Raw genomic sequence first — 19,692 nt, 5'->3', positions numbered from 1 at the left:
GAAGTTGAAAAACTGTATTAATTCAAATTCTTTGCTCTGGTTTTACAACATGTTTCACTAATTTTTGCAGCCTCCAGTGCTCATATCTGCTCTACTTCCTTCCTGTTGCCTCTTGTTTTACTGAAACATTTTCTTTTTATGTCAGTGTTCACAGACTTAGGAATATGGTAACGTGGTTGAACTTGTTCATGTTTCTGATGAGCTGACACTCTTGGTGTATTGCGCTCATACTGTTGGTGTCATTAGTCACTGTTGCAGCACTTCCTCCCTCTTCAGAAACTCACACAGTCATGTTTAGGGCCGGCTCCTCCTCTGCATGGTTCAACTTTGGAATTCCAAAGCTGCGCTGTCATGCTTAGCGCTCAGCTCCTCCTCCTCCTGGTTTTCCAGGGCAGGGCTAAAAACTCCTTACTCATGCTAAGTCCTATAGTCTGTCCCTCGGGACTCTACCAAGTTGCTTCCATAGTTGCTGCATCATGTTAACTCTCAGTCCCTCCTACTGTTTTTTGCTGAAGTTGCCACATCATGTTTAGCTGAGGTTTATGAGGCCAAGTTCCTGTTTTCATTCAGCTGCTGGAGGGAGGAGACAAAGGAGCGTGTATAAAAGGAGGAGCAAGCAAAATACAAAGTGTACTGAACATCCAGAGAGAAGACTGAGCGGCTGTGATTACAGACCAAACCACCAAACCTACAGAACTTCATCCTAACTGGTGAGTTCAACACAATTCTTACACTGCTGTTTTTGTCACATTTTAACCTCTCTCTGACATTTTATACACTCTTGAATCTTTGTACAGTGTTGGGGATCATGTTGGATGATGGTTTATGTCCTGTAAAAGCACCTTTCTGACATTATACCCGTTTTTTAGGGCCACAATGGAGACTGAGAAGAGGACTCAGACGACAGCAGAGCAGACAACCGACCGGTAAGAATGAGTCCTAACTCATTCCTGTTTCACCAGCGGGCATTGTTGTGTTTATCCATCAGATGCTTTCAGATGATTGTATTTAAACTGTAAGCATCTTGGGAAACATTCAACTAAAACTGAGTGAAGATGATCAGACTTGCATCAGTGCTGCAGCAGTCAAAAGTCAGTTTGTTGTGCAGGAAGTGCTGACTTCCTGTCTGTGTGCAAAATTTTATCAAAAATGTTATCGCCTAGATTAGATAAATATCTTGAGGTGCAGCAATTCACACAATGTACTTATTCACACAAATACTTTGGAGCCTGCCTTACCCTTCACTCATTTAGCTGTGGTCAGAAAGTATCTGTGTCTGATACAAGAAGTCAACCTGACTGCACTGATGATGATGATGATGATTGATTTTGTTTTTGCAGCGATCTGTCAGAACAAATCAAAAATGTGACAAAGGAGAGTCACGTCAGGGCAGAAAACACAGAGCTGATGCTGAGCTTCCAGAGGGGACAAGTCACACTGCAACAGTACAAGGTAACGCAGTAAAGCCCGACACATTATCAGATAATCTCACTTCTTTCTTCATACCTTTTTGTGTACTACTGTGTCTTTTTGTTTGACACCACCTCTCCTCCTCCTCAGCTCCTCCTGTGCTCGCTGTATGAGATCTACCAGGCCTTGGAGGAAGAGCTGGAGAGGAACTGCAACCACCCAGCCGTCACACCCATTTACTTCCCTGCTGAGCTGGCCAGGCTAGAGGCCATCGAGAAAGACCTGGAGTACTTCTACGGCCAGGACTGGAGAGAGAAGATTGCTGTCCCTGCAGCCACAAAAAGATACTCCCACAGACTCAGACAGGTATGTTTCATTGATTCATACATGTATTACACACAGTTTCTCTGCTGTGTGAAACTGAAATAACACTCCTATTCCTGTTTTTTTCAGATTGGTAGAGAAAACCCTGAATTTCTGATTGCCCACACTTACACCCGGTACCTCGGTGACCTGTCCGGCGGTCAGGTCCTGGGTCGAATCGCCCAGAAGTCCATGGGGCTGAAGAGCAAGGAGGGTCTGGCGTTCTTTGCCTTCCCTGGTGTGTCCAGCCCTAACCTGTTCAAACAGCTGTATCGCAGCCGGATGAACAGCGTGGAGCTGACAGAGGAGGAGAGGAACGGCGTGCTGGAGGAGGCTGTCAGAGCCTTCGAGCTCAACATTCAGGTACAGAGCGATGATGGTTGGGCAGATCTTTGCAACCTTTGCTCTTGCAATTAATTATGAAGCCAGAAGCATCTGATGGACATCCTTTCCTTTGTTTTACAGGTCTTTGATGACTTACAGAAGATGGTGAGTGTCACAGAAAACCAGTTGCAGAATAGTTCAACACACTCCAAAACGGTGAAGATGCTCCAGATTGGCGGAACCGTCATCAAAACTAGTCCACTGCTCAGGATGATCCTGGGGGTTTTTGTGGCTCTGGCCACACTCAGTATGGGAATCTATGCTCTGTAGAGAGGCTACACAACAAGAAATACTATGTATTTGCTTTTAATGTTTTAAAATTTGTGCTTTTGTACTCTAAGATCTTTAAATTTTAATGGTCTGGAAATGACAAACTAATATATAGTGTTTCTGCAATTATCTGAGAGCCACTTACAATACGCATTCATGAAATTTGAGTGTATGATTCTCCTGGTTAACACTGTTATTCAGTGTGTGTTAAATGTGCAATATGTGTGATTTTAAATGTTTAAATGTGTTACTTTTTAATAAATCATTTTGTTGAAAGAAAGCACTCTTTCTGTTGGAGTTTTGTCTGCTATTTGTTTGTGCTTTAATTGGCACTGCTCATGCATATTATTTTCTTGCAATGGGTACAACGCCGCTGATGTTCAGGGTCCAGCTGGTTGACATTTGCACTAATGTTCTGGCACCCGACCGTGTGCCTGCTGTTCATTTGGCCCTCGCTGTCATAATGGTTCCTGGTAAAACACTGGAAAAGATTCTCTGTTCATAGGACTGCACAGTTAATGAACACAGTTGCTGGTAAACCATCAACAACATGAAATATTTTCGCTTCTCTTCATCAGGCTGGGCCGTCTGAAACAATTATTTCCATGATTTGTTCATTCCTGAATGCACGGTGAACTCAACTATGAGGCTGTACAAAAAAGAGGAACTGTGATTTAGCCAAGCAAAATAAAGTAAAGCACTTCAGCTTTCACACATAATAAAGAGTCAACACATCACACTTATGTAAAATTTGGTATCCACGTTTATTGTGGTTTCATAATTTTCCTAAAACATGCGCCTGTGGCACACATTATAAATTAAAACACAAAATGATTGTTAACAGCAGCCAGAGCACATTTCTGGCTTCATCCTAGGCCTATTTCACGGTGACACAAATCAGTGCAGTGCTGGTATCTGTCTCCCCCTAGAGGACAACTAAGAGAACACCAAAAGTGTCGTCAGAAATGATTGTACTTCACAGGAGTTGGCTTACCACAACCTTAAAAGGCACAGCAGCCTGAGCAAATCAGAAGTGTCCTCTTGTTGTCGCCCATACTGTCTAAATCTTTAAAAGCTGGAATAATGCTTTACATTCAAAATACATTCCTTTCTACTGTAGCTTCTCTTCCTTATGCCGTCAGTGTCAGACGGCACACGTCTAATAGCAAAAGGTAAAAGCATTTTTTGTGTGACCGGACCCAGGCGCTCTGGAAATGCATCCTTTGCTGCGAGAAGGCCGTCAATACAAAACGAAAGCCAACAGCTTCGAACGAGAAAAAGAGAGGTAACTACAACAAGGCTTACAACTGACAGAGTTAATTCATGTTACCTCGACATGCCAATCTCTACCCACCACCCCCTCAAAAATCACGCACACATCAAAACTCACAATTGGCTATAAAATCTACAAGCTACAAAGTGAGATGGAGGGCATCCCAAGGTGCTTTAAGGGGGACTGCAGAGCATATCCTGTCTTTGTAAATGTCACCGATGGTAAACAATGAAAACACACACTAAGAACGGCTTTTAAAACAAAACAGAGAGCACAAACTCAAGGCAAAGGAAAGCACAGGTTCCATATGTGGAAGGCAAAGAACAGATCCACATTGGGAAAGCAGCTTCAAAGGAAAAAACAGTACAGTACAAACGACAAGACCCTAATTAAATAAAATAGATTCAATTTTCAAAAATCTTCAAAAGCTGAAATGACACCATATTATCTCGTGGCGCTGTGGACATGAATGGTCATGGGACCTCATAGCATATCTTTGTTCAGGAAACTTATTTTTCTGTGTTTTGATGATTGCATATACATAGAGAGGCCTGTGCTTTCGTGACATTCTAGGACATGGGCTGACTTGTAAAAACACAGTAACTTCACTTTATGTTCTCACTGGATTTTCTGACAAACAATGATGCCAAGACAAATTTCATGTATTTTCTCCACTGATATACCATATTGCACATTACGTCTTGAAAGGGGAAGTAAGTAACATTGGTGACATGCATCTAATTACCATAAAAATCACAGATTAAAACAGACTGCCAGTCATACACAAGTGAAATTACATTGCAGTAATATTATGCTACGTGTACAGCTTTCCATCTAGCTCGATTTGGCACGTTTTACTGTAAAAGGCAAAGACTTCCTAAAGCCAAAATAGGTGTCCATCAGACCAAAACTATGTACCGTAGGGCACAGTTTTCAACATCTGTCTGCATCCTAAACAGCCTCCAAACATCTGCATAATGCCATACCACCTTGGCTACCTCTTTGAACAGTAAGGACAGCTTCAGCTAAAAAGGTGCAGTTACTTTTAGGCAGGAGCAGCCAGCGTGAGGCTGCTCAGTTGGTTTCGTAAGAGGACAGCAGGGCTGCATCGACCGGCTCCATGCAGGAGGGGCAGGTGAAGGAGCGCATCAGCCAGGGGTCGATGCAGTCCACGTGGTAGATGTGAAGGCAGGGCAAGAACCGGATGGGATCGCTGTACTCAAAATCCATCATGCAGATCACACACCTGGAGCAGAGAGAAACAGGGAGTCCTTACTTCTAACGTATGAAGATAGTGTTCGTGAAATTAGATCAGTGTAAATTAAACACAGACTATGATAGAATATGCAATATATATATAAATAATAATATACAAAACACCATAAAACTTCCACAAGTATTGTAAGAAATTAACATATGACATGATTTTCCAAAGGCTCAGACGGATACTTTAACTAAAATGAACAGTCCATTGAGTTCCATCAAAACATGTAATGAGTTTTGCCTATTCTGCACTCACTCTTTTACTTTCTTGTCAGAGGGGTCGGAGCCCGGGTCGAAGATGCCCCTGGGCAGGTGCTGGATTAGACCGATTCGCTGGGCAATGCGGACCTGCTCCTCCTCGGTCAGCTGGCACGCCAGACGACTCTCACCTGGGGTGGGATGGTACACTGGCAGCGGCTGAGTGCGCTCCTGAGAAACAGGAAGAGAAGACAGCTATGAAGCAAGTCTACTCAATACGTTCCCTTTGCATTAGAGTCTGATATACCAATTTTATGAGCTAATAATGTTTGCAATGTTTTCCAAACCAATCATGTAAGCTTTAAAAGTCATTTTGAGGACGTCCGACACTGCAATGCAGCCGTGTTTCTGTCAACACCAGCAGAATGGCTGTTTTACAAGTAATGATGATGATATGGTTTAAGTCTTGGTGTTCACTCATGTGCAATATCAGTGCATTCTAAACTGTTTAGGATCAATATTTCATTCAATTTTGATGAATTCAACCATTGGCAATTTTACTCATATTTTATATTGTTTACTTATCTTATCATTTCTGACGCCTCTTACAGTCTTTAATTAATAAAAGATTATTTTATCTCGTCTTAATTTGGTTGACTTATTTTAATATAAAGTTTATAGAATGTCTTTATTATAATTACACTTCCACAGTGTGTCCATACATCTACCATGATAGTCCGTTCCTGATAAAAGTAGAACTCCAACTTCCAAATTAAGATACATTCTCTAACAGTCCCAACCTGAATGTACATTCTATCATCCAACGCTGAATATGTGTATAGTTGACTTGTTCGTAACGGCATGCTAAAACTACCTGACATGCTCTTCAATCCCTGGAGTGTATTTATCTTGAGTTCCAGCGGCTCACCTGGTAAGGCGGCGGAGGCTCTCCGGGCAGGCTGCCCCCCTCGGACTCGTTCAGCAGTGACAGGTCATCCGCACCTTGTGAAAACAGACAGTTCCCCATTGAACTGAAACCACCATGAGCGTGACCACTTCGCTCTGGGGGTGAAAGACACTTAGCAAGCGTCAGCAGGCGCTAAGCTCACTGGCTAACGTTTGAACGATTTGGCCTCACGTTAGCCTAGTTAGCTGTTAGCTGAGACTTTGTTGTCATCCCAAGAAGAGCGTGACGGACAGGCGACAGCAGGAGGAGCGACGCCGCTCTCCCGATGAAGGAAAAGTCCGGCGCTGAGCTACGCGGTGGCTGACAAAACAGTCGGTGACACAGATTGCAGCCGTCACTAAGAGGTGGTTTATGTGTGCCCGCTTATGCTCTGGCTTTTTGTGTTTACAAAACACAAACCGGAAGTGGTCATGAACAAGTTCGCAAAACACCGGACTTCCGTCTTTAATGACGCGCTCCTTAGACATTCAGAATAAAAGTGCAGAACGAGACGACGAGGGATGGTATATGAGACAAATGTGAATATTATATTAATATTAACAGTTACTGCAGACGAAGGCTCAGGCCTAGGGGCCTGACTGCTTGGGCCCCAAGGCCTGTTCCTGTTGGGCTTGTTCACTATTAACACAACAGCACAGGTGTGCTTGGATTTACAATAATGGCCAACATGTATCAAAATCCTCCCCTTGACCTGCCATGTACGCTCACAGTGTCTCTTAGAGAGAAAAAAAAAGTTTTTGATACTGACGCTTTAACTGTGAAGGATCCTTTCCGGATGGACCACACGTAGTGGCAGCTGGGGGCGGAACACATGTTGGTAACACGGTAGTACGCCGTTAGGGCTGTTTATGTTATTTTGTTTTTCTGCGTTGTTAGCGGAGAGAAATTAGCTGTTTTTTTTAACTGATCTGTCTTTGTCTCGCCCGCTCTGTTTGTCTCTTGCTGGTTTTCATTTCACAGAGATCTTAGGACTGAGAAATGGTGAGAAGTGGAGGCAACGCATGGCATACGAGAAGTTACAGTTGTGTCTGTGTTTAGTGTATCTCATTGTGATAAATGGTTTTGTATAGCAACGTAAAAGAACCCATTTGCTGACATTTCCGCAGTGTTAAACTAGGGGAGAAGGGCCCAGCTTGGAAACAAATAGCGACTTTGGCTTTCCCTAATGTCAGTCTTCATACATTTAGGCAACAGCTCCACCACCGGCACCACCCCCTCCTCCTCCCTGTAGAGACCAGCCTTGTAGAGGTGTTCCCACGCCCTGCCCTGGGCATGCTGCACTACCGTTTTTTTCTAGAGATAGCCCTCCAGTCCAAGAGACAAGTCCTTCATCAGAGACTGTACATGATGCAGAGGTACGTGTCTCCTCCACAGTCTGGAGTTATATTGTGTTAGACTTCTAAAAGATCTTACTGTGATGTCTCCTAATATCCAGGATGTACCATCGACACCACCGCTCCCAGTGGAAAATGGGCCACAATTTCCACCGTCAGAAGGACAAGAAGACAGTCCTGACAGTGAAGAGAAACTTGGTCCAGTACAGGAAACTGATCCTCCATCACAGGCACTCAATGGCCCACAGGTGCATTGAAGTACATACAGTTTTTTACTATCTGTATCACAAAGAGCATACGATACACCTTGATTTTCTTTTTGTCTCAAGATGACAGAGCAGCAAGACGAGGCAGCCGCTCAGATGGACCAGGCTGCAGAGGACCAATCCCCCTGAAGCACTTTAGTTACTTAAAGACCAAGATCTACATTTACCAGTACTTGAAAATGCTGTTCCTAACGGCGCTGAAACACTGTAATGGTGCAGTCGTGTAAGCACATCGCTTCATGTTCAGGCCAAAGATGCTTGAATATGTTATTTTAGCCTTCAATCATCCTCAGTTCTTGGAGATGAAATGATCAGTTAGAGCTTTGCTTTTTCATATGCATTTCAGCCATTGAGCTTATTGTGCCTTTGAGAACAAACATCTTAAAAAGACATGTTTTAGTGACATAGTCATGAAAATCTAAAATAAGCTCCCAAAATGATAAACTATAAGGACTAGGTATAACACTTTGACTGTATTTTGTTGGCATTATTTATTATTGAAATTATTTAAAGGAGAAGGATCAAGTGTGTTTGGAGCTGAGGGACCTAAAACCCAGATATCTCAACCTTTGCAGTTTGGATTTCAAGATTAAATATGTGTCTTCGGAGTTCCCTAATTTTATGTAATTATGTGCAATACTAAGTCACGGGAGTACCCCTTCATTTGCAGTATATTCTCTAAGATTTCAGTACTTAAACCGAATGCACATTTACATACTGCTTTTTAAAGTGACCTCATTCTATTGTGTTTTTTTAAATGCACATTTGGGTCAAATGTGTCCCTGAATTCAACTCAGATCTGCTTTGAACACACACTTTTTTTTTTTTTTGCTGTACTGCTTCAAATAAAACTTGAAAATACTTTGTTGTTAATGCTTTAAAATCCGCTTGTGTATGATGTAAAACCGAGTATACAGTAATGCTCCGTGAGCCTTTACTTAAGCAGGATGGTGCTAACTTAACTAAACGCTAACAACATGCTAACATGCTCAGTGACAATGAGAACATGCTGATGTGTAGCAGATAAAATGTTTACCATGTTCACCATCTCAATTTAGCATGTTGGCATGCTAACATTTGCTAATTAGCACTACACACAAAGTGCAGCTGAGGATGATGGGAATGTCTTTAGTTGAGGGGATGAAATCAGAACATAGACGACACCAGATTCCACCAGGATCGCTCTGCAAATAGACCTTATGTCATTAGAATGATTTCGAGTTTATGGTAATGCTGTACTAGTTGTATAAGAAGTACTGCATACTGGTTTTATGCAGCTCTAGAGCTGATTCAGCAGTTCATAGAAAGAAAGACATGGCACGGCGAGATGGTACAGTCAAGAACATCCTTTTTATTCAATCAGGTGCTGCTCTTCTCAAACTGTGTTTTTCTTCTTATGGAAAAGAAACTGTAATTAACACATGCATTTCACCTAGAGCTCTGGGGGTGTTCTCACAAAGAAGTGGTGCTGCACTGAGGGCGTAGACAGAGGCGTAGAAGAGCTGGGAGTCAGGGGGCCTAGGGTGCTGCCTATTACACCAATAACCATACACACTTAAGAAGATAAAGAACAAAATAAACAACAGAACAAATACACGGAGCAGTCCAGCATGAGGTGGTCAGAGGAGAAAAAATGGAGGGACTTCCCTGAATCCTCATAAATCTGAGAGATCAGGTTCATGCTGGCTTTTTATCTATCTGGTTGGTATGTTGTAAATGGCTAATACTGCTGAGGGTTTCACTGTGTGAGACCCACCATGAACAATAATACTTCACTTTAAAAGGTTGGTTTGAATGGATGTGAAATATGTCCTGGAAATGCAACCCCCCTCTTTCAGCCTCGTGCAGGACAAGTCCGGTTATAAGGTGCTTGTAGCTTTCATTTACAGTCCAAGGCATCCTCAAAGAGAGCCTAAATGACAGCATACCCTGACAGCGAAAAAGAAATCCAAATTAAAAGGAAACAAAAAGGAGGGGGAAGTAAAAAAGCCAAAAATAAATAGCTAAAACAAAAGAGCAAACTCTTACCCTGGTCAAAGCAGCCCCTTTCCAACATCCCAAAGCAGGTCATCCAGCCCTCCCGACCCCATTAAACGTCTCCATAAACCTCTTCAACCCAAACCCCTGAACCCCTGTCGTCCCTTCCTAACCCACCCAAGGACACCCCCAAAAGCCCATCAGCGTAATTTGTTCACTTACATTAGCTGTTGAATGGAGAAGCTGAAGAAGATGGGTATGGTAATACAATGTGAAGCATACAGACAAGAATAACATGTGAGCTAACTGCATTCTGCTCAGACAAAAGTTTTTCGGCAATTTTTTTTTTCACCCTCCCAACAGCGGAGAGGGCAGGAGAGAGAGAGAGAGAGAGAGAGAGAGAGAGAGAGAGAGAGAGAGAGAGACGGAGAGTGACGGACACACAGTTACAGACTACTCCAGTGTCTAAGAGAAAACAGACAGTGGAGACAGAGGGGAAGAAAAAAGCAAGAGCTGAACGAGAACAAGTTTTTTTGCCTTTTCAAAAATTTTTTTTGTCATCATTTATCAATAAAAAGTAAAGAACTAATTCACACCAGTTTCCTTTTGTACTGTATGTATATACATATACAGACATATAGATATGTGTGTATATATATTTAGACAGCTCTGAAAAGGAAGAGAGGATATAGGGGAGGTACAATGAAAGGGATTCATTTCGAAGGCGGAGGGATAAAACGTTGTCCCTGAGTGCCGAATGGGCGGCGACCTGCTGCCTCCTTGCGGCACTCAGGGGCAACCTGCTACCTCGAGCCATTTCGGGAAAAAGGGGGCGATCTGGATTACAAAATGGAGTCTGTGAACAAAAGGCACTTTTAAGGGACAACCTTTAACTGCTGGGAAACTATACACTACAGCACAAGCACTATAAGAGTCATTTACAGAGGAGGGGGTGGAACAGGGGAGAGGCTCACCTTGCTGCCTATTTCATAAATGGTTCTGACCTCATATTTATGCCTGATTTTCAGCTACTTTAGCCCCTTTTCTATTTCTGTTATTTGTGCAGGAGACAGAGGGTCTAACCTAATGCTCGTTCCACTGTGTGTGGGTCTCAACACAACCTGCTGAATTTGATCCAGCTCGAGATTCAGAAACACATCGAGATGATCATAAAACGATGATCGAAAAAAGATTTCTGGATGCGAGGCATCTCCCGCAAAACAGGGAGGAGCCTGTCATGTATTTATGCCAATGTGTGTGACAGAAATGAGTCAAACTGGGAGGGTTGTTTTGTTTTTTGCTGGTGAGTTTCAGGCAGTGCATGGGTAAGTTATCTGAAGAGTGTCTTCGGCTTGACCGTATAGGTTTGTTTGTTTTGTTTTGTCTTTTCTAAAGGTTGAACCAAAATGCCTTTTGTGTCACAACCTTAAGGAATAGGAACCTCTCCCCCCACTCAATACAAATAGAAGAAGAATAAAAATAGAGAGAGGAATAATGCTGTTTCCTAAACGGACTGTTATTTTTGTTCATTACCATTCATTTACAATAGTTCTGAATGTACTTTATAGTGTTAAAGCACCAGTTTTCATCTGATGATAGAGATTTTTTTTCTCAAGCTGTGTAGAATTTTTTTTCCTTCAGCCCTCCCACATTTTTAAAAACAACTGATTACACATAAAACATTAAAAAAGAGACAAAGGAAATAAAAACAAATACCCCCAACTTACAAAGACTAGGATTTTTCATGGCCCTCGAGTTTAGAGTCCCGGAGCTTACGGACTTGAAACAAATACATTTTTTTTCTCTTTTCTCTTAGCTTTCTTAAAAATCTCTAACAGACAAACACAATGATCTACCCAATGCATTGCACGTGGCTCAATCGACACATATTTTTCAATAATAATACTTTCCATCAAAAAACAAACACTTTTTTTTTCTTCAAACCTACTGTCGATTTTTGACATGTTCATCTAGGTATTATAATGCTGCGCTGCAGATGGCGATGGTGTGTGTCGTTTGATCCGTACTGGTAACAGTAAGGTGATGTTACTAAAACGGGTTGTGGGTGGGTGGCTGGGTGGGTTGGGGGGGGTTGGGGGTGGGGGGAGGTGAGAGTTCAGAAAATAACTAGACTGCCAACCAGCTCATGTAGTAAAAGTTAAAAAGGAGCATACTGTATATCATAAATATATATGTATAAGATCTCTCTCTCTCTGTCTTTACAAAAGAAAGTTTGCAGTCCTCTATAAAGATCTGTCCTAGGCCAATGGTTTCCACATGCACCAACGCTACCATTCCCTGTAGCTTTAGCTTATATGTGGGAAGAGAACCTGAAGTCAAGTTTATTACTAATTGCATGAAGGGAATACAGAGGCACTTTAATATATTGTTATAGTTTTGATATATGGTTTTAGTACATAGAGCTAATGTTACTAGAGAGGCTGAGAACAGGGCCTCAGCCCTGTTTACTATCCCTGCAAAATAGAACCAACAGCTAGGCAGTCCAGTTATTTTGTGAGGTCGGCTTTTGTTGGATTGTGTCATGATGAAAAATGATACCAATAGCAATTTCAATGCGAACATTTACATAGAAAAAATATCTCAAATTAAAAAGACAAATCTTAAGTGAATGAAAAACCATTAACAAAGGCAGTTTGGAGAACCAAATATAAAGGCTTCCCTTATTATTTTATGTCAGGTTGTTGGTGGTATTAGTGTGCATTTTCTACGTGTGTGTGTGTGTGTGTGTGTGTGTGTGTGTGTGTGTGTGTGTGTGTGTGTGTGTGTGTGTGTGTGTGTGTGTGTGTGTGTGTGTGTGTGTGTGTGTGTGTGTGTGTGTGTGTGTGTGTGTGTGTGTGTAGTCCTCTGGGGTTGGAGGGATACAGGGTGAAGCAATGCAAGGGATGCATGTGATGAGCTGTTACTGTGCTGTCCATACGTGAGAGATTTGAGAAACTGCTGTTACTACTTCGATGAAATCTGAGCATGATACTTAACGTGTTACTGCAAACTACAAAAAAAAGTGTTATGGCATGCAAGAGGTTAAAACAATCCAAGTGAGACAAAACCAAAACCAAATCTTGCAAAAAAAAAGAAAAAAAAAAAGGAAATTGCAAGAAAACACCTACAAACAAATTGAAAGCTAATAATATGAAGCTGATGCCGCATGTGCATTACTGTAAATTAAATTCCATGTCTATGAATAATAACAAGATGATATAATGAGTGGTTGTGTGACAGACTACTCTGGAGAAGCTGGTCTGTGTGTGCTGTATGCAAGCGTGCATGTGTTTGTGTGTGAGCATGTGCGTATGTGTGCTGCGTGTTTCAGGACACAGACCTGAACGCTAGCACAGCTACATGCCTGCCGTGGCAGCACGCCTCGACTCACTCTGATCGCTCATCTGACCATCAATGTGCAATACTGTTCATCCCTTATGAAAAATTAATAGTGCATAGGTGAGGGGACGAACGAGCACATGTAGAGTTAGTGTTATGACTGTCTGTTGTGTGTTCACTCGCGTGCACTCGCCTCATGGCTATCACTTTTCCCACAGCAGGACACCCTGATACTTTGACAGGTAAACAAAGACCAGCCACTTAGTGCATATATGTCACACCATCAGATGGTGTCACCATGATTGGCCAATCAGAAATGAAAAGAGGCTCAGGGCTGAGCGAATGAAGCAGCAGAGTGTGGCGACAGGCAGGGATGCGGCTGTGGCTGCAGTCTGGACCCTGGGCAGCAGTGAGCTGCAGGTGGGGTGACGGGGGGCGGTGGGGGTTGTGGGTCAGGTGGGACCATGCACCTGGAGGAGAGGTATGTGGAAAAATGAACAGATATGGAGGCATGCAATTTGGGTGGCAATCGTTTCAATTTGCACATCCGACTTCACCATTTACCACTACTTGTTCGTTTTTTTTTTTGGATCTCCCAGCCAATGCATGGAGTTTCATTGTGGAGACAACAAAATGAAAAAAAAAAAAAGAAAAAAAAAATCATAAAAAAACAACAAATGTATAATTGGTCATTTGTCAGGTTGCCATATTGTGTTTCCTTTCTGGCATTTCGTGGTGTGTGTGAGACAGTTCCTCATCTTCCTCTTCCTCCTCCTTGCATTCTGAGTCTGTCCACTCAATCTCATTGAAGCCTCCTGCATAAAGGGGGATGAACGCTCCTGTTCAAATTGTGTTGGATTGGGAGTCCTCTCGGGGTGGGGTGGGGATTTTGGGGGTTCTGTAGTAGTACTTTGAATAGTGTTGGCGAGAGAGAAAGACCTTTGAGTGTCAGCAGTCTGTTCTTAATCTGCGGTGATGTGTATGCTTTTCAAATTTCCAATTTTCATGACACAATTTTAGCTCTTGATTTCAGAGAGGCCTTGTCAGAGGAACCAGGACTGTGGAGAAGAAAAGAACAAAAAATTAGTCTTTCAACAACATCAGCAGATTCACATTTCAATTTCAATTTAGTCTGGATTCTCATCAGTCTTATGTTGCAGCGTGTAGTGCAAAAAAAACAAACCAAAAAACAAACAAAAAAAGGGTGAAAAATCAAACATTATGATCACACACACACACACACACACACACACACACACACACACACACACACACACACCAGATCAGACCAATGCACAGTCTCTGAAGTGTTGAATATTGTCTTTCACATTCCCTTGGTGATAATGACAGTGCTATAACTTCCTATATATACAGATGTCAGTCTTATTATTATTATTGGTTGAATAAACGTGGTAGAAGTGGTGGGACATGAAAAGGTATGAAGTATGAACACAGACCAGCATCTGCACTTCAAAGTGTGGTGTAAATCGAATGTGTACATTATGTAAATTACTGGTTCCCAAGCCTGGGGTCAAGACCCCCACAAAGGGTCACAAGGTAAATCTCAAGGGTGGCAGGGTAGTTAATGGGACAGGAAACAGTCACTTCATTTTGTTGTCTCTGTGTTGCACTCTGATGATGACAATAAAGTTGAATCTAATCTTTAAAAAAAGAAGAAAAAAAAACGTCTTGTAGATGTTCCTCAAATCTTTTTTTCTAGCAAATTTCACCTTTGAAAACTAATAAAAATGTTCTCTGTGGTTGAACTGCACACAAACAGAGGGCATATGCAAGCAGCAACAATGTTAAGTTGGTTGTTGTGCTTTGTTTTACATGGTTTACAAGTGCTGGGAACCGCTTGTGCAGATAATCCTTCATCCACTAGGGGGCCACCTACTATTCCTTTCCCTCCTCGCAGTACTTGCTGAGCTCAGCGGTCCCACACAGTGTCAGAAAAGTTCCTACCTCAATCTCAAGGCTTGCTGTTTTTAAGAGGGCTGACTCGGGCATTTTACTCATTAAAAACACTTGTGTTATTTCAGAACTACAAATAGCATTTAGCCTGAATGGCTTTCCAGTGAGCAAACACTGGACTATGACTGCTCTGTCATGCGCTACCAGTTTACATGTAAAGTGATCCTTCTAATAAGTCTCTGCTCTGTGGGCCCGAGTGGTCTCGGGCTACACTGTAAAGCTATTGAGGGCAGCTACTCCAGGGATCCAGTTTCTCAGTTTGATAAGAGGGCAGAGTGGAGGCTTTGGCACAGGCCGGGCTGTTCTGGCTGCTGCTGACATTCCACAGGCCTCGGCCGGGGGACAGCAGCGAATCACCCCACCTTTAACAGCAAACTCTCTGTTGTCCCCCATTCTTGCAAACACAGAAGCACAGAGAGAGTTTAAACCCCCCTAAACCTCCATCTATCCTCCTGCAACTCTGCCTCGCTCCTTCCTACCCATGATTCTTTGGTGTTTGTGGAAAACTCCACCTCCTGGCTCTGACTTCCCTTAACCCCCTTCTCTTTCCCTCTCCCTCTCTCACTCCGGCTCTCCCAGTGTAATCCTTGGCAGTGGAAAGTGACCCCCTCTCTCTAACCCCCCTTCAAGTCCAAGTTCAACTGCCTATGACATCATGTCTGGTTGCTGCGGGCAACCAGACAGCCGGGACGTGACTGTGGAGTGCAGTGAGCTTCGACTAACTCCCTCTCTCTTTTTTCCCTCCGTTTCTTTCAGTCCCTCCTACTTTGTTCATACACGTCCCCCTGTCTCCCTCTCTCTTCCTGCAGGGCTGAGGTCTCACCACCAGAGAGCTCCTCAGACCAGCTTTTCTCTGCTTCTTGTCCCGACAGCAGTGGGAAGACTCTCTCCCTCTGTCTTGGCTAGTTGGCTAGCAGGCGGCAAGGCGGGCTGGCAGGGCCATCGTCTGAACCTCTCCATATGCCAGAGAACAGCAGGAAAGGCAGAGACCTCTGTTACTCACTCTGGCTGGGGTTGTTACTGACCTACTAGGCTCAGCTAACTGGGAGCAGTTGAGACCAGTGCCCAGGTTCTCACTGTGCGTGCTGTAAACCCAGCACAAATGTTCAAAGTGGATATTTTTCAATAATGTTTGATAAGCAATAGCAGGAGATAATAAGTGTTCTGAACAGATGTAAGCTGTTGTAAAAGCCCTGTTGTTTTTAGGAGAGAAAATGAGGGGCAAGAGTTCTGGCACAGAGTTGAAGTGTGTCTGTGTGTGTGTGTGTGTGTGTGTGTGTGTGTGTATTTGTGCGTGTGTGTGTGTTTGTACGTGCATATACACGCTCACACACATTTGGATGGTGTTTGGATGTCCCCTCAGTGCCAGGGCTACATCTGTGGGAGAGTGGTGCAGGTGGGGAGCTTGAAATACTAGAGGGAGCAGCAGGAGAGAGGGAGAGAGAAAGAGAGGGAGGGTGGGCTGCTGATGCATGAGGGGAGGGCGGGGGGGGGAGCGGAGCAGCCAAGCAGAGCTGTGCCGAGGAGGAATGCAGATTGTTTCCATGTGTGGGGAGGACAGGAGAGCCGAGTTGGCTGCAGGCAGGTGCGGTTAGCCCCTAATGAGAAAAGTTGTGTTGGTGATGGAGGAGGCCCAAGACACTGCAGCCCAGTGGCAGAGCGCAGCCAAAGCTGAAACCACAATGTAGTTCACTACTGGCCTCACATGCTGCACTAATACACACTGTGGGGCCGAGCAGAGATAAATCAACACTGCTGGAGCTGAAACTAACTGGCACTGCTTACATTCACTGTGGGGAAACTACTGTGGTACAGACACTGTAAACCACTGCTGAAACTAAAGGCCTTGACACACGGGCAACACTATATGTCAGTGTAGGTGGGCAAAGTTGCAAACAGTTGGACAATATCTTGTCAGTGTGACATATTTGCTTCCCCTCGTCCATTGTAATATTCCTCCGCAAGCGTTTTAAAGACGGCAGCGTCATGGACAAGCACAACATTTTCACAAAAGATTTTCAGCACGAGAAGCTTCAAAAACTGCATTTTCTAAACGCATACTGTGGTTGGAAGTTTATTTTTGCCCTTGGAAGTAGTTTGACAAAACAATTCCAAATCAAGGTCCTTACTTACAAGCTTTTTCCAAGGCTTTCAATCATAATGCACAGTGTTCATTTATAGATGGAGTTTGCTCAGTTTCCATGTACATGAATTGGCATGCAAGCTTCACATATCCTCTTTATAACAGCTCCTGAGCATGCAAGTTAACCAGTCCATCTCTACTAAAGCTGTGCTTAGTTCACTGTTGAAGTGCAATTTGGTTGTAAGCTCTGGAAAAAGCTTTTGAGTGGAACTTGACTTCTGACTGTTTTGCCAAAATAATACGCCAAATAATGCAGGTAAGAGTTATGAATGACTGCAGATGTCAGCTCAACTTTCAGAGTGGCAACAGATTCAAACCGCTGATCAGCACTGGTTCCATGGGCTCAATTACTGAGTGTAGCCCATGCCAGTGCAGATCCATTGTCTGAGCACTGCCTCTGTATCACGGCCTTCACTCTGAATGACATGCTTGTCCCTTTAAATCTGAAGATGCCTACAGTACTGGCACACTGTAAAGTATCATCTACGTGCAGCACTGTGCAGCATCAGGTTTGCAGCGGGTGATGAGAGAGAAGGAAGAAAAGGACATAAAAACAGAGGAAGAGGAGGAGGAGGAGGAGGAGGGAAAGGTGGATGGGTGGATGTTAATTAAATGAGGGAGGTTGGCGGGGTACCTGAGTCTGCTGGGGGATATTCAGAAAGTTGTCCCGTGTTCCGATGCCGACAAACCGGTTGGGAGCTGTGGAGCCTGGCGTGGAGTATGCTACAAACAGAGAGAGGGACAAGTGTGTACATGCTTTTACACACACACATACACACCGAGCTCATAGAAGAATTTGATGCTCTCCTCATCATTATCAATATGTTTTAATATAATATTAGCCTCATGTTAAGACTATGGCTATGACTCACTGTCAAATGAATTACTGGGAAAAGACCAGTAAGGGTCATGGGATACTGATGCCCTGTTAGTCACATGGGTGATTTATTCATTTTGCGGACAGGTTCATTGTAATTTTCCTTCATTTAATCATTTAATCTGTGGTTAACAAGGGGATGTGCAGCCTGTAATGATTAGCACAAACATGAAGAAGCGATTTCCCCTGACTATGGCTGCACTGTTAGTCACAGCCTCTCCTCAGCAGCCCCTGGCCTCAGTAATAAGCCACCGTAATCATAGAAAACCACTGAGGATTCACTGTGGATTTAATAATAGGGTGACCGGTGGAGGAACTGTATTCTTCACCAATGGTAGCCAATGCTCCATTTACATTTAATAGGTTAAGAGGAGCATCTTGCCTACGGTGACACCATTCAGTGATGCCACAGGATCAAATTTAGGGCAGTTGTTCTCACTGGACTCCAACATGGCAGCTGAGTAGAACTTTTGCTGTGCATGACTGGACTGAGGTTGAGGGGATGGGGATGCGTGGGAGGTGACAGTGACAGGGCTGGAAACTGATGCATGAGTGAGGGTAAGTGTGTACCATATGCATGTGTGTGTGCTTTTATGACTGTATTTACGATATCTTGAGAATCAGAGACAAAAGTAGAGGGGGTTAAAAAAATACAGTGATAACAGTCACTGGAATGAGAAAAGAGACGGAAGGTACGATATTTATTTATATAGATGTTCATATAAATAAATAATAAAGTGACACGTTAATTTGAGAGAGTTGGAAGGGGGGAGGGGAGGAAAGGTTGATAGGACAGCAAGAGGAGAAAAAGTCAAAACAAAACGAGGAGAAGGTGCCCCGGTTGCTCCGTCCAGTGCCCCCTCTTGGTGTGCCTCTCCCATGGCCCGACTCTCGCACTGCACCTGTCTGGGTGGAACCAACCAAAGCCTCACCGCTCCCTGATGACACTCCTCTCTCCCGCTCCCCCAGTATAGCACTAATTAGACAGGTTTGATTAGATTTTATCATTCGTGTTAAGAGAGATTGGGTTGTTCTTGTTACACTGTGATTTCCGTGTTTTTTGTTGTTCTCAATTTTTAATCGTTGTGAGATTTGTGTGAAAGTGGCGAGGGGATTGGGTGGGTAAAGTGGGGCAAGATGTTTTTTTTGGAGTCCACGCCAACTGCCCTAATTTTGTTCCCTTAAAAAGAAAAAAAAGAGAGAAATAAAGGAAAAAAGAAACAAAGAAAGGAGGATGAGAATATATCAAATAAAGAAAAGAAGGCAAAAAAGAAATGAGAGAAGGGGGTAGATTGTACTGCCGCTGTCACAGACAGACATGCAAAGTCTGCGCTGATCAAAGGCGTGCGGCTACAGAGGCAACGTGCACAGGGCCCTGCTCTGCTCTGCTCCCCCCAAACTACAAAACACATCAAAAAGAAGGGAGAGAGACTACACTGCCTCTTGTGGTGCTTGCAGGAAATCGAACACCAGAGAGAGAGAGAGAGAGAGAGAGAGAGAGAGAGAGAGAGAGAGAGAGAGAGAGAGAGAGAGAGAGAGAGAGAGAGAGAATTAAAAGATTTTGAGGATAGAGAAAGGGTGGAGGAAAGAGGCTGGGGAGGTTTGCAAAGACATGAAGAGAGAAAAGAGGACTGAACTTCAGAGATACAGAAGA

The 19,692-nt window shown here is 43.4% G+C and overlaps 3 protein-coding genes and 1 long non-coding RNA gene across 27 annotated transcripts in view; 2 read left to right on the top strand and 2 right to left on the bottom strand.

Annotated features, from left to right (window-relative positions):
- The first annotated feature begins 617 nt into the window (after positions 1-617).
- On the top strand, positions 618-2,700 carry LOC139341887 (heme oxygenase-like). Its single transcript, XM_070978599.1, has 6 exons — positions 618-710; positions 870-926; positions 1,341-1,452; positions 1,561-1,776; positions 1,864-2,136; positions 2,239-2,700. The coding sequence occupies exons 2-6, from the start codon at positions 877-879 to the stop codon at positions 2,425-2,427; spliced, it is 840 nt and encodes a 279-aa protein (XP_070834700.1). The 5' UTR covers positions 618-710; positions 870-876; the 3' UTR covers positions 2,428-2,700.
- Positions 2,701-3,167: 467 nt separating this feature from the next.
- On the bottom strand, positions 3,168-6,534 carry rnf11a (ring finger protein 11a). Its single transcript, XM_070990432.1, has 3 exons — positions 6,090-6,534; positions 5,220-5,392; positions 3,168-4,946 (listed from the first exon to the last, which is right to left on the bottom strand). The coding sequence occupies exons 1-3, from the start codon at positions 6,186-6,188 to the stop codon at positions 4,775-4,777; spliced, it is 444 nt and encodes a 147-aa protein (XP_070846533.1). The 5' UTR covers positions 6,189-6,534; the 3' UTR covers positions 3,168-4,774.
- A 376-nt stretch (positions 6,535-6,910) lies between these two features.
- Positions 6,911-12,815, top strand: LOC139338124 (uncharacterized). 2 transcript variants are annotated; one of them, XR_011602559.1, is made up of 5 exons: positions 6,911-7,109; positions 7,316-7,483; positions 7,564-7,710; positions 7,792-12,512; positions 12,567-12,815. It is a non-coding gene; the product is annotated as an uncharacterized lncRNA (long non-coding RNA). The 2 variants fall into 2 exon arrangements; XR_011602558.1 differs by having other exon boundaries at positions 7,792-12,815.
- The window catches only part of nfixa (nuclear factor I/Xa), a 110,608-nt gene continuing 103,449 nt past the window's right edge, over positions 12,534-19,692 (bottom strand). For 22 of the 23 annotated variants that reach the window (XM_070972857.1, XM_070972929.1, XM_070972916.1 and 19 more), the window contains 2 exons: positions 17,796-17,884; positions 12,534-14,102 (listed from right to left, as the gene is read on the bottom strand). In XM_070972857.1, the coding sequence (XP_070828958.1) occupies positions 14,088-14,102; positions 17,796-17,884 (104 nt within the window). In that variant the 3' untranslated portion in view covers positions 12,534-14,087. The remainder of the gene's footprint in view (positions 14,103-17,795; positions 17,885-19,692) is intronic. The other variant, XM_070972967.1, reaches the window with a different exon arrangement.

The sequence above is a fragment of the Chaetodon trifascialis genome, chromosome 2 (assembly GCF_039877785.1).
Source record: "Chaetodon trifascialis isolate fChaTrf1 chromosome 2, fChaTrf1.hap1, whole genome shotgun sequence".
NCBI lineage: Eukaryota > Metazoa > Chordata > Actinopteri > Chaetodontiformes > Chaetodontidae > Chaetodon > Chaetodon trifascialis.
The sequence above is the reverse complement of the archived record's forward strand: the minus strand, read 5'-3'. Positions and strand labels throughout refer to the sequence as shown.

Coding starts and splice junctions, on each gene's coding strand:
- LOC139341887 (XM_070978599.1), top strand. CDS start 877: ATGGAGACTGAGAAGAGGACTCAGACGACAGCAGAGCAGACAACCGAC. Junction 927..1,340: donor GCAGAGCAGACAACCGACCG/GTAAGAATGAGT, acceptor TTGTTTTTGCAG/CGATCTGTCAGAACAAATCA. Junction 1,453..1,560: donor TCACACTGCAACAGTACAAG/GTAACGCAGTAA, acceptor CCTCCTCCTCAG/CTCCTCCTGTGCTCGCTGTA.
- rnf11a (XM_070990432.1), bottom strand. CDS start 6,188: ATGGGGAACTGTCTGTTTTCACAAGGTGCGGATGACCTGTCACTGCTG. Junction 5,393..6,089: donor AGCCTCCGCCGCCTTACCAG/GTGAGCCGCTGG, acceptor CCTGTTTCTCAG/GAGCGCACTCAGCCGCTGCC. Junction 4,947..5,219: donor TCTGACAAGAAAGTAAAAGA/GTGAGTGCAGAA, acceptor TCTCTGCTCCAG/GTGTGTGATCTGCATGATGG.